A 22,479-nucleotide genomic window follows, 5' to 3' on the forward strand; every position below is an offset into this window, starting at 1 on the left:
CCCCCTCCACCAGGACAGGGGCAGGGCAGGCCCTGCCTTCCAGCGCTCCCGCGGGCTGTGCCGACCACACTGGGCAACTGCTTCACTCTGGACCACCCCTGCCCCCAGTGACACGGCAACACCCCTGGGTCTGGGAAGGCAGGGCCAGGGGCTCTGTGTGTGAGAAGCTGGGGGAATGTTCAGGAGTGCCTCCCGTACTGGACCAAACAGAGACCTTCTCTGAACCAACTCCTGGGGGTGCTGGTAGCTCCCCCATCAACCAGCTAACCACACACCTCCCACAAAGCTCAGGTGCTCGGTGCTGCCTGGGGCCAAGCAAGCTAGGAGATGGGGCCTCCCTCACCCCAAGATGGCTGCCTGACCCAGATGTGGTGCCCCAGCCCCACCCAGCTGCTGCCTGGAAGGGTGATACTGACCACCCACTCAAGCGCAGCAGGGGTCGGACAGCTGGTCAACCCCGCCCAGCACAGGACGCAGGCAGCCCCAGCCCCAGGGGTCTGTCCCTACTCACGTCAGGGGCAGAATTGGGGCTGCATCCTTTACATGCCCACCCTGTTCCCACAGTCTGACCCCCAGAAATCCTTGTGGCCTCCCATGAAGAGAGGACAGAGCCTCTGGGGCCAGTCGCAAGTGCAGGCCAGGACCATGGCTGCCGGCTGTCCCTATAGGAACTGGAGGAAGACCCCACAGGGTGCAGCCTCCCTCTGGGTCAGGCACCCCGGGGGCACAAGCATCCAAGGAGCTGACCGGCCACCCCCAAAACAGGCCTGGGCAGGGTGAGGAAGGCACAGCGTGCTTCCAATGTGGACTCAGGAGTGCCTGATGACCAGGCAGTCACCATGGGCTACGGAGGGCAGAACAGAGTAAAAAAAAAAGTCTTGCACACCCACCACACAAAGGCACACACACATTACACACATACAAGACTGACCAGCCTCAAACGACACTTTGTCGGTCCCCAGGCCCTTCTAAGTCGGACTCGCCAGAGCCCCCACCCCGGCCAAAGTCGATGAAGATGCCTTCAGAATCCGAGTCGGCAGATCCCAGCATCTGGTCCACCAGGGTCTCAGGGCTGGAGGTGGGCAGTGAGCCGTGGGCTGGAGCGGGCTCTGGGGACCGGGAAACGGGGCGCAGTCTGCTGTGGCAAGGCCCCGAGTGCGGGGCGGGGGAGGACAGGAAGGTCCCGGCCGAGGCGGCGGTGTCCTGGGCGGGGGAGGCGGGGCGGCCCTGGGGCTCGCAGGAGGTCATGGCGGACAGCGAGTGCCGGCGGAGGCTGGTGCTGCCCGCTGCCGAGCCCTCGGCCTCGTGCTCAGCCACAGGGTTCAGCAGCGGCATGTTGTAGCTCTTGGAGCGCACCACCGGGTTCTTGGCCAGGACGTCCCCAGAACGTGAGCGACGTAGCAGCCGTTTGTCTGTGGGGGACACAGAGAGACCCTGTGAGCCTTGGGCTCCTGCACCCCAGCATGTCCCAGGCCTAGGAGAGGCCCTGCTGAGGCAGACGCTGCTGGCCTGGGACGGGTCCTGGGTCACCTCCTCCCCTTCAGCTGGGCGCTGGGTTAAGTGCCACAAACCTCCCCATGCTTCGATCCTTAGACTCAGGGTCCACAGGGGTGCTCCTGGCAGGGGGTGGTTGGAGGTACAACTGCTCAGGTGAGCCTTGGGCTGGGCTGAGGGCTAACCCCGAATGCTGTGGGAGCCCGGCTGGGCAGGTGCCACAGCTGACAGTGGGCAGAGCCCAGCAGTTCCTCAGAGTGGCCACCAGGAAGCAGGGCTGAGCACGGTGAGCAGCCCAGGCAGGATCTGTCCTGAACTCACGAGCCATAGGGTCCTTCCTCCTGGCAGGGGCTGGGGTCCTGCTGCCCAAGGCCTCAGGGAGTGGGGTACAGAGTTTTGCTCCGGCTCCCTACAGTGGGACACACCTGATGGTGGGGGTCATGTCAGCAAGTGGGCATGGGATGCCTGTCCATGGTGGGGACGCACAGTCCCGTGTGGCCCTCAGCCATTGTGCAGACACGGAGCATCACGGACTATCCCTACTGGGCAACAGGACCCAGCCCTGATCACCCAGGGATCGCCCCCTACCCCGGCATGGGGCCCAGGCGGGCACGTCCTACCCAGCATGCAGGCGTGGGCGCAGGGTCCCTCGTTGGAATAGAGTCCGTAGGTGCCCAGGAAGGGCGACACCACTTTTGGGATGAGCGTCTCCAGCCGCAGATAGTCCTCGGTCACGCCCCTGGACTCATGGACACTCTGCAGGACAGTGAGGGCCGTGTCAGGCCTGTCCCCTGGCTGTCCCTGGTTCTTGCCCGCCTGGGAGACCCTTGACACTGCACACTCAGGGAGGCGCAGGCTGGCCCTAGAGGCGCTGGACAACCTTGCCCAGGGAGGGCTGTGGGCCCCAGGGGGCGACACGGACAGCAAGGGCCATTCCATGAGACCAGGCACCTCCAAGCTGTCCATCAAGGCTGTGTGTGAGCAGGTCCCGTCCACAGCCACACGCCCCAGCTGGGCTCCTGGCCCTGCCACTTCTGCCCACAGCCACATGTTCCAGCTGGGCTCCTGGCCCTGCCGCCCCTGCCCACAGCCAGACGCCCCAGCTGGGCTCCTGGCCCTGCTGCCCTGCCATGTGCAGGTTTGGTGGTGGCAGGGCAGAGGCGTGGGGTCAGAGGGCAGGAGCCTGAGCAGTCAGTTCAGGGAGCAGTGGCTGCCAGGGGCACAGTCACCACCAGAGGGCAGCACTGCTCAGGCATGGCCGACTTATGGGGCACCCAAGAGAACCCAACCTCCGACTGTCCCCTATTCTCACCCCTGGATGGCCAGGCATGAGGCCCTGCTGGGTCACTGCAACACCACAGCCCCCGAGGGTCAGACAGACAGAGTTCCAGCTGGGCAGCGGCCCTACTCAAGAGCCCCCAGTCTAACTACCCAGGATTCCCATGTGTACTGGGGCATCTGGAACAGACAGCAAAGCCGGGCAGCCATGATCCTGGGGGTGAGCCAGGCCCTGCTCTGGTGGGCTACAGGCAGGCAAGGCTTTGGCTTCCCCACTCGTCCCAGGGGGAGGCTGGAGAATGCTGCACGAACCCACTCAGGGACTGGAACTGCGGGCTGTGGGTGTCTGGGGCAGGTGCCTTGGCCCAGCACTGGGACTGGCTGCTACAGGTCTCAGGTGGCGGGAGTGTGGGGGGGGCTGCCCAAGGCCCACCCAGCCTCCCTACCCGCACTGCACCTGAAGCACCAGCAGCATTTGCACCACGGCAGGCGGCACGCGGGCATGGGTGCGTGCCAACGCGTCCTCCAGCTTCACGCTGAGGGCTATGGTGTCGCGAAAGTGCAGCAGGGCCAGTTGGCGCACGGATGGCTCCTTGCCCTGCAGACACACAAGAGGGGACCCACTGACCCTCGGGCTTGCCTGCCCGCCCCGCTGTGTCCTGGGCCTCCCCAGACCCCAGGGAGCAGCTCGTGGATGTGGGGACTGCACGGGGCTGCGGCTGTGTGGGTCAGGGTGGGTATGGCGTGCCCTGGCTGTCACCACCCCAGCTCCCATCCCCGCGCACCTGCACCGGGTAGAAGATGGCCTGCAGCGTGGGCAGCACGTCGCTGAAGAAGAAGTCCCAGGTCTCTGCAAGCGAGTCCAGCAGCTTCTGTCCTGTGGACATGGTGGCCTGAGCACCTGCTGGCCGGCGCAGGCCGGGCCCTGGGCATGCCACCTGAGGCTGGGTGCACCTTGCCACCTGTCAGCTCCCAGCCACAGGGTACAGAGCCTCTCCTTGCTTCAGCCTCCCCAGTGGTCAAACTGGGGTGAGCAGGCCGGCTGCCCGCTGAGGCTGGGCCCTGAGACAAAAGCCAGCTGCAACTCTTGTGCCTTTGTCTCACACTGGACCCACACGGGACTTGGCCCCCACCCCGTCTCCGCCTGTTCCCCACCCACCTGCACATCTCCCTTCCATCTGTCTATGCCCCACTTACAGAGGAAGCACGCACTGTACCCAGACACAGCCACGAGCAGGAGGCAGAATCCTGGGGTCCACACTGCCCCAGGCTGCCCGTGGGGAGGTCTCGGGAAAATGGGTCTAGGACCTCACTTCTCCCAGCTGCAGCGTATGCCCGAGCCAGGACAGCGCAGGAGGGTGAGCAAGAAAGGCTTCCAGGAGGAGGTGCTACCCAAGCTAGATACAGGGCTTTCCAGGGCTTTCCAGGGGATGGCATGGGAGGCCAGTCTCAGCCACTGTACCTTTAAAGCAGTGCTGGAGAAGGGAAACCTTGTGGGCGTCTGCTAGACAGCGACCCCAGGGATGAGACAAGTGGGGTCTTAGCTGGCTCTCGGGCTGTCCAGGGCAGGGACAGGGAGGCTTGGGGGACATGGCATGCAGAGCCCTGGGTCCTTCTGCCTGGGCAGGCTGCAGCTGGGATGAGCTGCTACTGGATCCAGGGCCCAGGCTACTCTGGGGTCTCCATGGGAACATGGGGGCAGCCAGGGCCCAGACTTCTCCCTTCCTCCCCTCCCTGGGGTCTCGTCTCCCCGTGCGCAGGCAGTTGGGCCCCCCCTTTGGGTGTGTGGCCGGCAGTGGCTCCAGCCTGCCTGGGTGGCCCACACCTGGCCCTGAGGCACTGCCCACACGACATAAAGTAGCTTCAGTTCTCGGGCCGTGGGGGAAGAAGAGAGGTGGCCTAGCCCGCCAGGGAGGAGCGAGCGGCTCTGGGCGCCTGCCAGCTGCCAGCCCACGAGGCGGAAACCCTGTGGGAAGCAGATGCTATCACAGAGGGAATCCAGGCCGCAGCCGGAGCCACAGGTCGACCACGGCCACGACCACGGCCACGGCCAGGCTCTCGTTGGGGTGTCTGCGGGGTCATGGCGGGTCACAGGCAACACGTACCCAGGGAGGCACTTTCCGAAGCCAAGCACTGTGCACTGCGGCGTTGGCCATCGCGGGTGTGTCCCTGTACCCCACAGGTCTGAGGATGCCTCGGCCAACTATGCAGGCCCTAGGCAGGAACACAGCAGGCTGGCTGGGCTCAAGGCCCCCACCCACACGGGGGGCAGGCAACGGGCACAGGGCAGAGGTCAAGGCCACGCACAGGTGCTCCTGAGGGACTCGGGGATGCCCAGGGCTCCACCCACCCCCTAGGTCCAGGGACGGCCCTGCCTGCAGGCTCGCTGGATGCTGGGAAGAAGAGGGGCCACCCCCTGCCCCATCTAGCAGTCTGATGTGGTGGGGAGTTCTTGCTGTGACACAGTAGGCATGTGGGGACTGGGTATGCCCCTGAACAATCCACTCTGAGTCCCCCACCTCCAAGCAGTCCCCCCTGACCAGCCAGGTGGAGTCCCCAGCAGGGCAGGGCTGAAGGCTGCCTCACTCCCAGGCCCCTGGAGGCCAGCTGGGGCATGGTGTTGCAGGGAGCACGTGTCCGGCCCCATGGTGCCTAGGCAGCCGCAGCGGGGGGCTTGCCCTGGAGCCCGGGCCTGTCCCCAGGACAAGGCTGAGCCTGGAGGTGGGGCCGCCCCGGCCGCACAAAGCTGCCCTTCTCCAAGACATGGCGCCCCTGGGCTGCACGGTGGGCGGCCCAGGCAGCTTGGGAATGCGCTGAGTCAGGAGCAGGCAGAGGGCGTCCTCAGGTGCCCATGGGAAAACGTCCCAGGCCCTGGTCACCCGTGCCTCCCTGCCCTTTTCCAGCCCCTGCCTGGGCTGCACCAAGCTCCGAGTTCACCCAGGCCTCGGGTCTGTCATCTGAGAAATGGGCTACAACCTCTGCTGCTCGGCTGGGAGCTGGCAATCAGCTCTGCACTCTGGCTGTGCGTGGCAGGAGTGGCAGAGGCTCTGGGCCTTTAAACACGGGTGCCAACATGTCAGAAGCCATCACAAACTCCCAGAGGCGAGTGCAGAGTTGGCCCGCAGCAGCGGCCTGGCACTCAGTAGGTGCTAAGCAAGCACTCCCGGGCCTGACCCCAGCGTGCCACGCAGGGCAAGGCCCAGCACGGACCAAGCTCGGTGCCCACACTCACCCTCGTAGAAGCGGATCTTGTCTCGCAGAATCACCATGCCCTTGGTCAGCAGCTGGTTCTGCAAACAGAGGCATCGTCACTGGCCCTGCCTGGGTACCCTGCCCCTCTGCAGAGCTGTGGCCTCGGTCGCCCTCCATGGCAATCATGATGGCTTCCCCTGGGGACAGTCACAGGAGGACCCACAGGCCCAGCCCTGTGCCACACCCTGGGCAAGGTGGGTCCTCACCCTGAGCCTATGCCAGGTGTCCCTGCAGGGGTCGGGATGTGGTCTGGGCAGAAGACCCTGGTGGGGTCCGGCCCCAGGAAAGGAGGCGGCTGCCAGGACTGAGTGACACAGCTGGATACACAGCAGTCAGGGTGTGCTGGGCCACTCACCTGCAGGTACTCCGTGAAGAAGGGTCCCAGCTCTGTCTTCAGCAGCTGCCTGTGGGCAGGAGACAGGCGCGTGAGGACCAGCCCTGGCAGCAAGGGGGCCCCGGGGCTGCCCAGCCCTGCAAAGAGCGGACCAAGTCCCACCCATCTGCCCGCGTGCCCTGTCCAGTAGGGGTGAGCTCTGGGATTCCATGGTCTGTAGCTGAGAGCTCTGTAGGGGAAGGTGAACACCACCGCCCCCCTCCTCAAGGCTCAGGCCCCTCGTTTCCCAGACTGCTGGGACCTTGTGGGCTGGCGAGGGGCTCAGAGAGGTCAAGAGACCAGCCCAAGGCCATCCAGCATGTGCCAGAGGTGGCTTCTGACTGCTTGTCCTTGCATTTGGAGCCCAGGACTCCGGCCACTGTGCGACTCTAGGGGCGGACAACACTGAGCCCTGGGTCCTGTGGATGCTGTGGGCATGGCCCTGCCCGCCCTACCAGCTGCTTCCACGCTCCGAGGCACACAGCACTGAAATCTGCCCACAGGTGCGGCAGGGCCAGCAACCCATCACATCACACCTTTCAACGCTGGTCTGTGATTGGTCCCTGGGTGTGTCAGTCAGTTCACACACAGACAGCAAAGCCTGTGGCTGGGCTGCCTTCCGGTCCTCCCAAGAGGAACCCCATCCGATGCCAGTTACCAAAGTCAGGGAGGGGAGGAGGAATCAGCCAGCAAAGGGGACCTCTCATCCTCCAAGCCCCATGGTCAGCTGCAAGCATCCTACGGGGGCCTTCCCCGACGGGCGAGAGCCACGGTGGCGCTCAGTCCAGGCGCTGGCCTGCAGCTAGTTAACCGTACAGAGCTGAACGCCTCATGCGTTCCACCCAACACCCCACTGAAAAAGAGGCTGCCCCCATGTCGAGCGGAAACAACTGAAAGTGTTATACATGGACCCAGCGATGCCCTGGGCAGGAGAGCTCGGGTCCAGCGACTCTGGCAAGTTCAGCTTTGCTTTCCTAAGTTACTCGTGAGGTGGAGGGGGCAGAGAGCTCACTGCTGGCTCGATTCTCCAGCGCTAACACTGCTGGAATACTAGTTCAGGACTGGGAATCAGTCACCTGAGCCGTTAGGAAGCCGCAGTCAGGGGCCAGGGCTGGGATCTGACCGCCGGCGGCCCAAAGTGGGACACAGGTGCCCGAAGGGCTAGGCTACATTTCCATCTCCCAAGAGATACATATTTTATATTTATTTATTTAGAGACATGCTGGTTGAAACTAAGATTGATTCTATGCACTGGGTTGACTCCCGGGGATGGGCCAGGCTGAGGTCAGGAACCAGGAACTCTATCTGGGTCTTCTAAGGCATGGCAGGGGCCCAAGCACTTGGGTCAATGCCTGCTGCCTCCTGGACACCACTGGCAGGGAGCAGGATGAGAAGTGGCCAGGGATTGGACTGGCACTCCAGCATGTGGGTCCCACACAGCACCCAGCTTTTTATTTACTTGAAGGGCAGAGAGAGAGAGAGAGACAGGCAGACCTGTTGGTTCACTCCTCAAAGGTTTGCAAGAGCTGAGAGGGGCCACGCTGAAGCCAGGCCCTGGGAAGTCAGCCCAGGACCCCCCAAGGCTGGCAGGGCCAAGTCCTGGAGCCACCAGCTGCTGCCTCCCAGGGTGCCCGGCAGGACGAGGCTGTGACGGACACAGAGCTGGGGCTGGGACCCAGGCAGACCCTGAGCCAGCACGCTCGCTATGCTCCCAGCACAGCCCTGTCCTGGGCATTGAACGTGACCACGCTGGCGACCCTGCACCGCTGCCAGACACCGGCCTTGGCTGCCAGGGGTCAGAGGTGACAGTGAGTCTCTCTGCCAGGACGGAGAGGCCTCTCATGAGTGTCATCTGCAGGACCAAGACGGCCTCATGGTGGGTTGGGGGGCCCTGGGAGTCGCTGCTCCTGGCCCTGGAGCACAGCGCTGCCTGCAGGTGCTGGCTGGGCTCACAGCCCTGGACCCCAGCACACAGAGCCCCGCCAGGGACCCTGGGGTGGGCTCCCTCTGCCCGTGGATTGTAAACAGACATCCAGGGCCTGGTGTTATGGCACAGCTGCCTCAGCAGCGACCTCTAACACCTACATTCCACAGCAGAGCCCTATTTCAAGTCTTGGTTGTTTCACCCGTGATCCACCCCTTGCGAAATGAGCCAAGGGCTCCGGCCACCCTGGCCACCCAGCTGGGAGACCAGCAGTTGTCAGATCCAGCCCCGACCGCTGTGGTTATCGGGCGAGTGAACAGCAGGTGTTACTCTGCCCGTCAAACCGATCAATCAATCACTCTTTGAAGTGTGTGGGGGAAACACGGGGTAGCACGGCCCCCACTCTGCCTGCGGGCGCTGTGGAAGGGTGCAGCCACTGGTGGGTACTCTGGGACTCAGCAAGCGTGGTACTGGCATGTCACAAACTCCAACCTCCCCGAGCACAAGCTTATAGGCAGGGTGCGGTTCTGGCCTCCCTTCCTGCCACTGGATCAAAGGGACCAAGGGCAGGCTACAGATGGGCCCGGGGGGCCCTGCTGTGGGCAACATTACCCAGCAACCTCCCCACCCCTGAGGCCTGGGCTCAGTTCACCTGAAGGTAAGAGACTGAGTTCTACACCTGGACAGGGGGCGGGGTTTCATGTGACCCCTCCCCGCTCGCATTCCCCATCTGATAACCACGGGAGGACAGCCCTGGGGGAAGGTCTGTAGTGGACAGACAGGAGAGGCAGGGACAAGGCTGGACAGAAAACGGACCGCCACAGCCACGGTGTGGCGCCAAGTGGTCTCGTGACCTCTCTGAGCCTGACCCACTGGCTGCAGGGAGGGAGACAGGCCTGGCTTCAGTTACTGCCTCGGGTGTCCCTTGCGATAGGCTGAGGGCGTGAGCTGCAGCCACTGCCCCAGGCCCACCAGGCCCAAGAGGCGCAGAGCTCACAGAGCTGGAGGCCACGGAGTCCTGGCTGCCTCCAGAGGTGGCCGAGTGGCTGGGGTACAGGGCCTGGCTCCCCACCCCCCCATGGCCGAGCACAGCCCCCGCCCACACGGCCCCGAGGGCGGGCACTCACCGGACACCCTCGTTCAGGCTGAAGAGCTCATGGTCCGGCAGCCCCTTGCGCTGGAAGACGGCGATCACCCCGTTGTGGATGCTGCGGGGAGGGTCGGGGAGGCAGCCCTGAGCGGAGGCCCAAGACCCCTCCCAGGCCACCTCTCCAGGCCATCCCACACCTCCCACGCACCCACACATGTCCTCAGGCCAACCTTGGCTCCAAGACCCCCGGGTGTGTACGTGTGTCAGGGGAAACCCTTCGACAACTCACCAAGCATTCCAATAAAGCTTTATTTATAAAGACAAGTGAGCCAGAGCTGGCCCCTGGCCCACACTGTGTGAGTGGCAGCCCAGCCTCATGCGGGACCTGTGGCAGCTACAGGGCCCTGCACCCACCCTCCTGGGCTGTGCCCACACTTCATCCAGCAGTCCCCTCAGCCCAGAAGCCACCGTGGCCATTACAGCACTTGTCAGCGTGTGGCACAGGTCCATGCTTGACAAATAAATGAACAAGCTCAGGGGTGTGGAGTCCCATGGAGCCTGGTCTTATCTTGACCTGACCCTGCCCCCAGCATTGCCCTGGTGACCCCTCCCCACCCCATCCAGGCATCCTGACCTCTAACCCCAAAGAAATCTGGACACCCCACCCCCTCCATGCCCAGTCCCTTTGCCCAAAGCCCAGGCCCTCCTACCCTGCCCATTGAAGAAATCACCCTTAACCCGAGGACCTTGCCTGAGAGGATGCTACTCCCTGATCCTGCAGGCCCCCCGACTGGGCCACACACCGGCCTCTGTTTATTTACCTGTCTATCCCGGCCCAAGCCTCCCGGGTGAGGGCAGGAATTGGGGTTTCCTGGCTGCTGCTCCAACCAGTGGACCCTTGGGAAACCAACCGAGACAGCTGCCCCCGCACTGCCACCCACCCCCACCCAGGCCCCTCCACTACTCTCACTAACCCCCTCCCCGGTGGTTAGCTGCCCGTTCTGCAGATGAGGACGGGGAGGTCCAGAGGAGCCAAACTCCCCACCAGAGGCCAGAATACGCAGCCAGGACTCTCAGATCCTGGGCTGCTGCCCCGGCAAGCTGAGTCCCCACGTGCAACCAGGCCTGGAAGGGCAGGGCCAGGTGCAGGAAGCAGGCGCCTGCTGTCACATGGCAACCAGCAGCTGGACGCCCACTCCCAGCCCCAGGGGGCTATGGGAGGGAGGACAGGGTGGGGTCCTGCTGGGCCAGCCCCACCCAGCCAGGGCTGCTGGAGGAGCCTGAGGGGGGAGGGGGATAGCGTGGCCCCCAGCGGGCAAGGGTTCCAGCGAGGGGGAAGAGGCTGGGGTGGCTCTTCTGCCTCCTCTCCCATTACACCTCTGGGGGAGTGACCAGACACGGTCCCCCCGTTACACTTCTGGGGGAGTGAGTGACCAGACACAGTCCCCCCATTACACCTCTGGGGGGGTGAGTGACCAGACACGGTCCCCCCGTTACGCCTCTGGGGGAGTGAGTGACCAGACACGGTCCCCCCCGTTATACCTCTGGGGGAGTGAGTGACCAGACACGGTCCCCCCGTTATACCTCTGGGGGAGTGAGTGACCAGACACGGTCCCCCCCGTTATACCTCTGGGGGAGTGAGTGACCAGACACGGTCCCCCCGTTATACCTCTGGGGGAGTGAGTGACCAGACACGGTCCCCCCATTACACCTCTGGGGGGGTGACCAGACACAGTCTCCCCATTACACCTCTAGGGGAGTGAGTGACCAGACACGGTCCCCCCATTACACCTCTGGGGGAGTGAGTGACCAGACACGGTCCCCCCATTACATCTCTGGGGGAGTGAGTGACCAGACACGGTCCCCCCATTACACCTCTGGGGGAGTGAGTGACCAGACACGGTCCCCCCGTTACACCTCTGGGGGATGACCAGATACGGTCCCCCCGTTACACCTCTGGGGGAGTGACCAGACACGGTCCCCCCGTTACACCTCTGGGGGGGTGACCAGACACGGTCCCCCCGTTACACCTCTGGGGGAGTGAGTGACCACAGTCCCCCCGTTACACCTCTGGGGGAGTGACCAGACACAGTCCCCCCGTTACACTTCTGGGGGAGTGAGTGACCAGACACGGTCCCCCCGTTACACCTCTGGGGGAGTGAGTGACCAGACATGGTCCCCCCGTTACACCTCTGGGGGAGTGAGTGACCAGACACGGTCCCCCCGTTATACCTCTGGGGGAGTGAGTGACCAGACACGGTCCCCCCGTTACACCTTTTGGGGGAGTGAGTGACCAGACACGGTCCCCCCGTTACACCTCTTGGGGGAGTGAGTGACCAGACACGGTCCCCCCGTTACACCTCTGGGGGAGTGAGTGACCAGACACGGTCCCCCCGTTACACCTCTCGGGGAGTGACCAGACATAGTCCCCCCGTTACACCTCTGGGGGGGGTGACCAGATACGGTCCCTCCTCCCACTCTGGTCACGTGTACTCTGTCCACTGCAAGGAACCTGCTGGGTGTGCTGCAAGGCCTGCGTCCTTGGCCTGGGGCTTCCCCCACTCCAGCTCAGGCCTCGCCCTGGCCACCCCCCAGGAAGGTCTGCCCAGCCCCCCAGGTGGCCTCTTCCTCCAGCACAGCAGGGAGTCCGTGGTGCAGGCAGCACCCTCTACCCTGGGCGCCAAGCCAGGCTCCCTGAGACGGGACACAGGAGCAACACTGGCCCCCAGGGAGCGGCGTGCAGCCCCAGGGCGGGCCATTCGGCATGGGCTCTCCCTGACCCCTCCAGACCGCCCATGTGCAGCGGGACAGTAGCCACAGGGGACAGCCGAGAAAATGGAAGGTCCGGACTTGCCCAGAAACACACAGAGTGACACCCAGCCCCTAACACACCCCGGCTACAGGAGGAACAGTCTTCCCAAGTCACAAAAACCCCTTGCTGTGCCCCACTGGGCCAGAAGAAGGACAGGCCAGCAGCAGGAGGCCACGTGGGGCTCATCCCCTCCCCAGACGGAAGCGAAACCCAGCTAGCTAGCTGTCCTGGCAGGCCAGAGGCCATGCGGGTGTCCCATAGAAGCCACTCTGCAGGAGGCCCAAGGGGAAGTGGCTGTGGCTAGCCCTGCCAGCACAGGGACAGCCCCAGGAGGCAGACTGGGCCAACCTCTACTGCTTTCCCTTGGCCCTGTCCCTCAAAGGTGCCCAGAGCCCCAAGTCTTCACCTGTGCTCAGGTGGGGAGAAGGGTATACAGCGTTCGGGGGCTGCACTCCACAACAGGTGCGAAACACAGAGACCTGGGAACCACTCCTCCCCACCCCTGCCATGCCCCGTGCAAGGCATCTAGAAAGAGGTGGTGGTGGGCCCAGCGTGGCAGCCTACTGGCTAAAGTCCTCGCCTTGCACGCCCGGGATCCCATATGGGTGCTGGTTCATTTCCTGGCTGCTCCATTTCCCATCCAGCTCCCTGCTTATGGCCTGGGAAAGCAGTCCAGGACGGCCCAAAGCCTTGGGACTGTGCATCCATGTGGGAGATCCGGAAGAAGCTCCTGGCTCCTGTCTTTGGATTGGCTCAGCTCTGACCATTGTGGCTACTTGGGGAGTGAATCAGCAGATGGAAGATCTTCCTCTCCATCTCTCCTTCACTCTCTAAATCTGACTTTCCAATAAAAATACATAAACCTTTAAAAAAGAAAGAGAGAGAGAGAGAGAGAAGGGGAGGTGGTGAGGATGGTGCTGCGGCACACTAAGCTCCATAGCCACTGCAGGCTTGTCCTGGCTGCTCCACTTCCGACCCAGTTCCCTGCTAAAGCGCCTGGGGGTCAGGCCACAGAAGCTGGCCCAAGCGCTCAGGCTCTGCCCACCCTGTGGGAGACCAGGGGAAAGCACCCAGCCCAGCCCTGGCCGTTGCCCGCATCCGGTGAGTGGGCCAGCAAAAGTGCTCTCTGGTGCTCCATCCTGTGAATTAACTAATCTTGGAAAAAATAAATGGGGGCTGGGGGTGTTGGAGACACCAGCTGCAGGCCTGTTGGGGGAGGGGAGCCTGCCCAGCGGGCGCCCTCACACCTGATTCCCACCCTGGGTGGGGCAGGACAGAGCCCCTGTCCACCCTAGCCGTGGGAAGCCCAGCAGGGGTTTGGGTTCTTCAGCAGGCACCTGAACCCACTCTGCAGAGGGGATGGAGTGCCAGTGTCCCTTCTGAGACACGACTCCAGCCCCACCCTCCCAGCTTGAGGTGGTTCTGGGGGCTGAGGTCAGGGACAGAAGCCAAGGGAGGGGGTCCCACAGACCCACAACCTGGAGCCGCCTCGGTCTGCCAGCTTCGGCGTCAGGTGAAGAACGCCAGCCCCCAGTGGGTGCAGGGCCCCAAGCACTGGGCCAGCCTCCACTGTCTCCCAGGCACAGCAGCAGGGAGCTGGACGGGAGATGCAGAGGAACTGGGACCCACTGCGGGACGCAGGACGTGGGTGGCCCAGGCAGCGACTTTAACCACTGCACCTTTCTGAGCTTGTCTGCCCCTGTGCACAATGCCACGGGGAGGGGTGGTAACTGAACCCTACTTTGAGCACTGTGGTGGGCACCCAAAGGACTCAGCCATACCCAGCGCTCTCCCTGGGTATGGGTGTGTTTGGCACCCCGGGGAGGGCTGGGTGGCCGGTGGGGTGGCACGGCCCCGGTCAGCTCCCGTGCAGGATCCTCAAGCCACCAGCACCCACCTCACCCCAGTCCTGGGCCTCCTGTCTTACCCGGGCTCTGCGCCCATACGCTGACATCACCAGGGGATCTCAGCTCTGGCTTCGGTTTCCCTACAGGGGAGTCACCGATCCCAGATGGAGGGGTGGGAGACACGGGGTGGTCCTGAGGCTGAGCCGGAGATCCCCAGAGGGCTCTGGGTCTTGGGCTTCTTCAGGGAGCTTTGCTGGAGTCCATTGGGGGAGGGAGGCAGGAGGGCAGGGAGGGGTGCAGCCCTGCCAGGGGCTGAGGCTGAGCCAGACCCGACCCAGGCTCTGGGAGCAGCAGTAACTGCCAGGGCCACCTGGCTTACATCTGCGCCCACTGCTCGCACCAACACCTGCCAGCACTACACAGCCAGCTCTAGGCGAGAGGACGGGGCATGCAGGAGTGGTCAGCAAGCACTTGTCAGCCCGACTCCCAGCCCACTGCCTCGTCTGTTCCCCGACTCCTCCCTGGTCACCCCACATCCAGAGGTTGAGGAAACTTGGGAAATAAGCCCCGCACCCCTGCATCCTCCTGAGAGACCTCGGGCCTGGAGACAGACCTGGGCCCCACGCAAACTCTGCCGCCTCCTGTGTAGACAGGACAACAATCCCCAGCCACCCTGGGCAGCTCCAAAGGACCGAGGGGTAACGTCCTCCATCTCGCCGGGTCACAGCGGTGGCAAAGCCCACTCCAGGGCACCTGGACACCCCGCAGTGTGAGCCCCTGCGTGGGGAACCCCACCTTCGGGGCGTGGTCAGCACTCATCGCTCACTCCACGGGTATGGAACTGCAGGACTTGCTCCAGGCCACCCAAGCCGGGCTGGCATCAAGGCGATGCTGCACTGGGCATCTCGGGCATCTCCTCACCACTGCGAACAAACCAGGCTCCTACGGGGACACCCTCCCTGCTCCCAGGCACACGGGCAACAGGACGGCAAACTGAGGCAGGGACCACGCCCAGCCTAATGCGCGCAGAGGTCTGGGGGGCGAGGGGAGACGACCAGAACACACGTGGCAGGACCTCAGAGCCAGGACTGCGCGTGGGGGGTCGAGGGGCGGTACCCGCGGAGCCCCCAACCTCCACCCTGCGCCACGTTCCTGGCAGTGGAGATAGGTTTTGGCGTAGGGCGCGTAAGGAGACACAGTAAGAATCCCATAAGTTAAGCCCTCACCCCTCCCTCGCGCCCAGCAGACGGCGCGGGAGTGGGGGGCTCCCGCGCCCCGCAGGAATGGCCGGCAGCTGCCGCGCACACAGCGCGCGCCGACAGCTGGGAGGACAGGGGCCCGCGGCGGGGGAAGGCAGCCGTCCGCCCCCGGCCGCCGCGGGGACCTCGCCGGCAGACACAGGAAGCGAGCGCCGCAGCCCGGGACGCTCCGGGGGGCTCCTGTGCCCAACGGGAAAAGCTCTCACTTCCTGCCCTTCCCCGGGGAGAGGTGGGATCCCCGCGCGGCAGCCCCCCCCACCCCGCTCGCCTCCCTCCGCGGGAAACCACGTTGTACCAACTCCGCTCCCGGCCCACACAACTCCCGCGGAGCAAGTTCCACGCCCGGCGCCTAAGTTCCGCGCTGGCCGCTCGGGGCGGCCCCTGCCCCGGGGAGCGGCTCCCCAAGGCGCCGGGGACCCCGGGGACACGGGCGCGGCCTTACCTGTTCCAGGTGGCGTTGGCGCAGGCCCGGCGCTGCTGCGTGCCCCGCTCGTCCGCGGCGGCCGGCTCTCTCTTGCCCAGGTCACTGAGGCTGGGCGAACTCATGAACTTCAACCTGCGGAGAGTCCTCATGGTGACCCCGGAGCGCCCACGCGCGCCACGCCGCCCCGGGCACTGCGCCCTCTACGAGGAAACTTGGGCGAGAGCAGGAAGCCCAGCGGGCCCGCGGGGTCCCGCCCCGACCCCACGCCTCCGCCCGGGGCCGCGCGCCCGCCGCCCCGCACGGTTAATCATTGCTCCGGAGCGGGCCGCCGTGCGCCCGGAACGCGGTCTGCACCCACCGACCCCGCGAGGCCGGGGGCTGGGCCTCCGGGAGGGCGGGGCTCCCGGCGGGGCGGGCCCGGCTCAGGCCAGGCCCCTCTCGCGTCCCAGGGCCAAGCGTGGCCGCCGGAAGCAGGGCTGCACGGGCCGGCACCCTACACGGGGTGCCCGGAGACCCCCGTCCCTGAGCCCACCGCGGTCTCCGTGGCCACTCCTTCCTCGCCAGTCTGCGTGGCTGGAACGGAGCGCGCCTTCCCCGCACGGCAGGAACCAGCCTGGGTCCTGTCTCCCACTCGCCGCGCCGAGGAATCGGAGGCTGCTAAGCCATAAACAGGTTGCCCCGCCGTCGTGCGATCCCGGCCTTTTGGACACAGTGGACACAGCCCCCAGGTCGGGGCTCCCTCCGGCAGACAGCGGCGAGGGCCAGGAGCTGGGAGCGCCCCATGCTGGAGTTGTTCTGTGCGAGGACACGTGCATTTCCTGGGCACCTGCTGCACGCCCGCTGTGAGTCTAGTTTCCTCCCCCCCGACTCTCGGGAGGCACAGCCAGGAGCAGCCTCTGTCACCCCAGGCCAGGTGCCATGGGGGTCCGTGCTAAGCTCAGGGCTGGGGACGGCAGGGCAGCGCCTGCGGGGCGTCAGGGCTGGCCTGGGAGGACCTGCTGCACTGGCCAGGTGACCACAGTAGCAAGATGAGGGGTTGCAGGGTGGGTCACCCGGTGGTGTGAGGGTCCCAGGTGTAGGGCCCCAACCTTGACCCCCCCCCCCATCCTGAGGCACTCGGGGGCAGGCTGCCAGGGTCCCCGGGCAAGGACCAACCAGCAGGGAGGGAGCCTTCCCATCACACATACTGGACGTTCTGGACACTGGTCTCCTAACCAGATGAGGGCGTCCTGCCTTATTGTTGAAAACATCATCTCCAGGGTTCCCGAGTTATTTTTGAAAAGGAGATGATGAGAACTGGGTGTTGGCTGGGAAGCCAACGGTTCCCACCGGGGGGGGGGGTGATTGGGGGGTTCATAGGGCGGGAGAGGGTGGGGTCACAGCCCACAGCCTCAGGCCACCCTCCCTCAGCCCCTGGACCAGGTCACATGGCCTCCGGGAGCCAGGGGGACACGGCCCTGGGCTGAGCCCCTCACGGTAGTGCTGAGCCTGTCTGCTCCCCCCACACAGACCCCTGACAGGGGAAGTGCAGCCCCCCAGCACCCCAGACCACTGCTGGATGGGACCCAGAAAGAAATGGTGTTCCACACCGGCTCGGCCAGCAAGGCCTGAGTACATCAGAGGGCAAGTGGAGGCGGGCCGTGAGGCCAGGGCGGGGGGTAGGGCTGGAGGGGGCGCAGGGAGGCCCTGGAGGGGGAGCCCTGGCCCTGGGGGCGTCAGGCCAGCTCCTGCTGGCAGCGAGCAGTCAGACGCGACCTCTGTTTGGCCCAAGCCATGGACTTACGGCATCGTCTCCACCCAGCAGCCTGGTGCCAGGAGAGAGTGAGGACTCGCAGGCAGAGGGGGCCCGCGACAGGGCTGGAGGGCCGGGGCATCGGCCGGCCCCTTCCCTGCCCCACCTCCTCCACTCAGCAGGCCCAGGCTCCAAGGCAGGGGCTCCAAGGCAGGGGCGGGGAGGCGCTAGCAGATCCCAGCCAACAGAGCCGCCAAAGCGTGGAGGTGTGTGTCTGGAGCGAAGGAAAACAGGCCAGGGGCTGCCCCTAGCCTCAGATGGCAGCCTCTGCGGCCAGCCCGCGTGACGGCCTCTCCTGAGCAGCCACCTCACCAACAGCCCCCCTCTGCTACTTTCCGGGTCTTGCAGGCAAAGTAAGAGGGTTTGGGGCGCTGAGCGGTTGACCTGGGGGTGACTGGGCAGTGTGTCTGAGGGAAGGGGAATTCCCCGCTGAGGAACTGGAGGGACAGAGGCCCCTCAAAACCACCACGGTGTAACCCCCACACCAGAGCCCTGGCCGCCTCCCCTCTCCTGGGACCCAGAGTTCCTTGCAAACTCCCCAGCGGCCAGCGGCACGTGGGGTGCTAGGACCCTGATGTCCCCAGGGCCTGGAGGAGGAAGTCAGCCTGGTCCTGTCCTCATGCCAGCCCTGTCCCCCAGCGCCTCAGGATGGAGGGGTCAAGGTTGGGGCTCCGCCTAGAGCTGCCATGGAGGAGTCTGAGGGCAGATGAGACTCTGCCAACCCTTTTGGGGCCACAGAGCTGGGGAGAACCTACCCGTATGGTCACCAGAGGTTGGTTGGGGCTGCCCAGGAGTAGCTAGAAAGGCAGGCAGAGGGGCGACCTGGTCCCCACAGTGGGGCAGGAGCTCCACTTTGCAGACAGATTCTGAGGCTCAGTGAGGCCCTAACACACACCCACTGAAGTTAGGAGTTAGCAAGTGGTGGAGCTGAAAGCTTCTAGCCCTCTGTCTTGCGTCTCCCGGGGCACCATCCACTCGGCAGGACACTCCTGCCCCCTGGTGGCCAGGCTAAATGCTTCCACACATCCTCCTGGGCAGGATGGTGGACCCTAAATCCAGGGGTCTCCCGTGTGCTGAGGCCAGCAACCTGCAGGACGTGGAAAAGCCATGGGGACACACCGGCCGCTGCCCCCCCACCCTGCGCCTACCTGGCTTGTCCTGTCCTTGCCTTGGGTGCAAGAGGCGGAGATGGGAGACACTGCTCCGTGAGGCGTCGGGGGAGGTGGAAGGGGGCTGTTTGGCAGTCAGGTGTGCTGGGGAGAGGCTGGGCTCCTGGGGCTGCTGCTGCAGGACAGGGGGAAGGGTGGACAGGACGTGACCCTGCCCACGGTGACCAGGGCATCGAATGGTCAGCGCCCAGGACAGGGTGGGTATGGGCCAGGTCCGTTATTTCATGAGTTGGGGCTCAGGATCAGGTGCCTTGGCAGAAAGTGTGCCTTTCCAGTGTCTGATGGCACAGGGTGTGGCTCCACCCCTGAGTCCGGCACCCCTGCTCAGGCTGGCTGGGCAGGGGATGCCCCTCCCTCAGCCTTCTCTCTCCAGGCTGCTGACCCAACTGCAGGGCCTTGGGCCGCTGAGAGGCAGGGCTGGGATGCCTGGGAGATCCCACCCCGTGTCTGGGTCTTCTAAAGGTGGCTTTGGGACCCGGCTCCTCCTCAGGGCATCCTGTGCCTCCCCTTCCTGATGTCTCCCATGTCCCACTGTGCCCTGCCCGGGGCTCAGCCACCCCTCTCCATCCCATGACCCCTTGGATTCCTGACTCCTTGCCCACCAGGACCCCGGCTCCTGGAAGCATAGGGTCTCTCTGCAACCCCCGCCTTCAACTAGGGGGCAGCACTTCCACCCGCACACCCAGGTGTGATCTTGCCCTGCCTGCACCAGGGATGAAACCCCTTGGCTTCCCAGATGGTCAGCCTGCTCAGCATCTCCTCCTGGCTCCGCATGGGGTGCCAGGCGCCCCTCGTCCCATTCAGCAGCTGCCCCGTCTGCACAGCCAGAACCAGCAGGCTGTGAGCACCCACCTCGGTGTGGGAGCTCGCCCAGCAGTAGTTCCACATAGTCTGTGGGGGGCATGGGTTTGCACAGAGCCTACCCTGAGGCCTAGCATATGGGACAGAAATGGGGTTACCCACACCACGCCCTGCAGTTCCCAGACAAGACCCTCACACTTGCTGGCCACCTTCACGGCAGAGTGGCTTTGGGATGTTCAGTTGCCTCCTGGCTTCTGTTTGCTGACCCTGGTACCCTTCCTTCCACTGACGGGGCGCCCGGTTCTAATCTTTACATCCGCTGGGCCCTTCTGACCTGTGCTCACTCCTCTCCTTGGGACTCTGTCCTCCCACCCTGGCCAGCTGGCCACCAGGCGCCCCCATCACCAGCCTCTCAAAGTCCTCCATCCTGCAGGGCTCAGAGCTCAGTGCCCCCTATGCCCTGCTCCCCTCCCTGCACTGCTGCCCCCCAACCCCTGCCACCAGATCACAAACCTGGTCTTGCTCCTTCTTACGGCAGTTGTCCTTCCTACGTCCCACTGTGTCTCTGCTCTGGACACCGGGTCTTAAATCCCACAGCCGCGTCCCAACCTGCACCACGCCCAGCCTCCTGTGCTTGGGGGAAAGTTTGGCAACTCGGCCAGGCTCGGCGTGAGGACACTGTTATCACAGGGCACGTGGACCCCGCAGTTACGTCACTGAGGCTGCTGCAAGGCCTGAAACCCACCACGCAGGGCCCTGGACTGGCTCTGCAGGAGGGGCCAGCTTCCTGGGCGCCTTCTGGCTGTGGGTGGGGGCTGGGAGGGGCTCTCCCACTGGTGGGTCCTGACTCCCCGTCACTGCAGCACCCAGACATGCCGGGCAGCTAAGCCCCCTTCTGCAAGGAAGATGCAGATACTGCCCAGTGGTGGAAGGGAAGATGGGGTGGGGTTCCTGCTGCCATGCACAGTGCCCGGGAGGCAGGACAGACACCCAGCAGCACTGCTCAGAACATGGGCGTGTCTCCTCGGCACTCCACATTGCAGCCTGGGAAGGGCCACCGGCTGCCCAGTTAAGGGCCATGGGACTCTCCTAAGTTGTCCTCTTTCCCTTTTTGCTTTTGCTGCTAGCAAGTCCAGAGTTCTAAGGAACCCCTGTCATGCTTTCAAAAGGCATCGAAGTACCGACTGCTAACAATTGTGGCAGCGCCATGAGGGCTGGTGTGACGCCACCAGCCAAGCACAGCTAACATGCAGCCACGTATCACACGACCCCAGAACAGCAGGTGCAGGGAGCAGGGAAGCTAACAGTGCAGACCAACTGCATGTCTGACACGACACGCCCCGTGTGGCCCGCAGAGGGGGGTGAAACTGGGAGGTGTTGGGAGCCAAGTGGGAGAAGTGGGGGACAGGGCCCCCTCCCAGCCCTCCGCCTGCCCCTGCCACACATGTGTAACGTCCAGCTCCTGTACTTTCTGGTTCCTGAATCAGAGAGGCTCTCTCTGCCTCTCCTTCGCTCCCTCTCTCTCCTCTGGCTCTCATCTCTCTCTCCCTCCTCCTCACGTTCCCCGTCCCCCTCTTCTCCTGTCTCCGTCTCCCTCCTTTCCATGCGTCTCAAGTAAACCAAGGAAAGCAATCTGAAGCAGCCTGTTTCAAGGCCGTAACGGTGCAAGGACGTGGAACAGGGCTTCCTGACATAGGCCACTGGGCAGCCTCTCCCCTCGCGGTCGCCTCCTCCAGGAAGCCCATCTGGAAGGGCTCCTGGACCCCACCTTACAGGTGAGGACGTGGAGGCCCAAGGCATGGGTGGGCTGTGGGGGGTTGCGGCAGAGCAGGCACCACTGCAGTAACAGCAAATGACCAAGAGCCTGGGGCGGAGGAGGGTCAGGGTGGGGTCAGGGTGTGGGGGAGCCAGCCACTGCGTTCTGGACTTTGGCTTCTGAAACAACATGTGATGAGCCGAGACCCAGGGGCCTGATACAGGAGGTCCACGGCGGACCTACAGGCCTGCTCATGGGTTCATTCAGTCCCCTGGGGGCAGCCTGGGAGTGAGCTTTCCCATTTGCCAGCTGGACAGACTGAGGCACTGCAGGACACCAGCCAATGAGCAGAAAGGGCCTAGGGCTGTACCTGTCACAGGGTGAGTTATCAGCTAAGAGTGGCCTTGCGGGTGGCTGGGTCAGGCCCTCGAGGGGCTCTTTGCTCTGGCCCTCTTGGCAGCTCATGCGTGTGGTTTAGACAACCAAGAACCAAGGCCTGAGCTCCCTGCCTGTGGTTCTGGGCATAGGTGGAAAGTGGGGTGGGGACCTAGGGCAGAGGGGGCAGGTGGCCTCTTGGGTGGCTCTCCACGCCCGCTATGCCCACAGGGCTTTCCCCACTCGGGCAGATGGCAAGAGGCTGGTCTCCAGGACCTCGTTGCTGAATGAGTGAGGCCAGAGGGCGGCCACGGAAGCTCCTGGCTCCTGGCATGCAAGACTACCTTCCTGGAAGGGAGGAAGGAGTTGGGAGCTTCCCAAAGGAATGAGACCCCATGGGAAAGCCAAGGACCCCAAGAGGCTAGCCCCTTCATGCCTACCTACCTGCCTCTCTCCGGCCTGGGGTGACCCTGCCGCTGAAGTCACCCTGCAGCCTGGGTGTCTTTGCTGGACCTTCAGGGCCACATGAGTGGAGGACACATGGGGTGGGTGGGGGATGGACACGCAGTGAACCACCCTGTGGGAGCAAGGGGGTGGACAAAGGCCCTGCCTGGGACCTGGGCAGCCTCACCCCCTTCCCCCCTCTGCCCTCTGAGCTTCTGGGGGGGCAGGCCCGGGCAGTGGTCGCTGACTGCAGGCAAGCATCATGGAGCCTCATCCGCTCCTTGGCCAAGTCCCTCCCCACCCTCAGGTAAAGCAGAACAAAGGTCAACTGCACTGACCACGCCCCTTTGGTGACTCAGCAGGCAGGGCCCGCCCCACACCTGCAGGCC

General features: G+C 64.4%; 1 protein-coding gene across 4 annotated transcripts in view; it reads right to left on the reverse strand.

Annotated features, from left to right (window-relative positions):
* Positions 1–931: 931 nt before the first annotated feature.
* The window catches only part of PRR5 (proline rich 5), a 28,472-nt gene continuing 6,924 nt past the window's right edge, over positions 932–22,479 (reverse strand). The window contains exons 1-9 of one of the 4 annotated variants that reach the window (XM_058673172.1): positions 22,091–22,259; positions 15,772–15,885; positions 9,449–9,529; positions 6,380–6,428; positions 6,005–6,062; positions 3,558–3,649; positions 3,230–3,370; positions 2,115–2,250; positions 932–1,412 (exon numbers count right to left, since the gene is read on the reverse strand). In XM_058673172.1, coding sequence (XP_058529155.1) covers positions 937–1,412; positions 2,115–2,250; positions 3,230–3,370; positions 3,558–3,649; positions 6,005–6,062; positions 6,380–6,428; positions 9,449–9,529; positions 15,772–15,875 — 1,137 coding nt within the window. In that variant the 5' untranslated portion in view covers positions 15,876–15,885; positions 22,091–22,259 and the 3' untranslated portion in view covers positions 932–936. Of the gene's footprint in view, positions 1,413–2,114; positions 2,251–3,229; positions 3,371–3,557; positions 3,650–6,004; positions 6,063–6,379; positions 6,429–9,448; positions 9,530–15,771; positions 16,155–20,028; positions 20,245–22,090; positions 22,260–22,479 lie in introns of those variants that run through there. The other 3 variants (XM_058673173.1, XM_058673174.1, XM_004589432.3) reach the window with 3 other exon arrangements.

This window comes from Ochotona princeps, chromosome 15, assembly GCF_030435755.1.
Source record: "Ochotona princeps isolate mOchPri1 chromosome 15, mOchPri1.hap1, whole genome shotgun sequence".
Classification (NCBI taxonomy): domain Eukaryota; kingdom Metazoa; phylum Chordata; class Mammalia; order Lagomorpha; family Ochotonidae; genus Ochotona; species Ochotona princeps.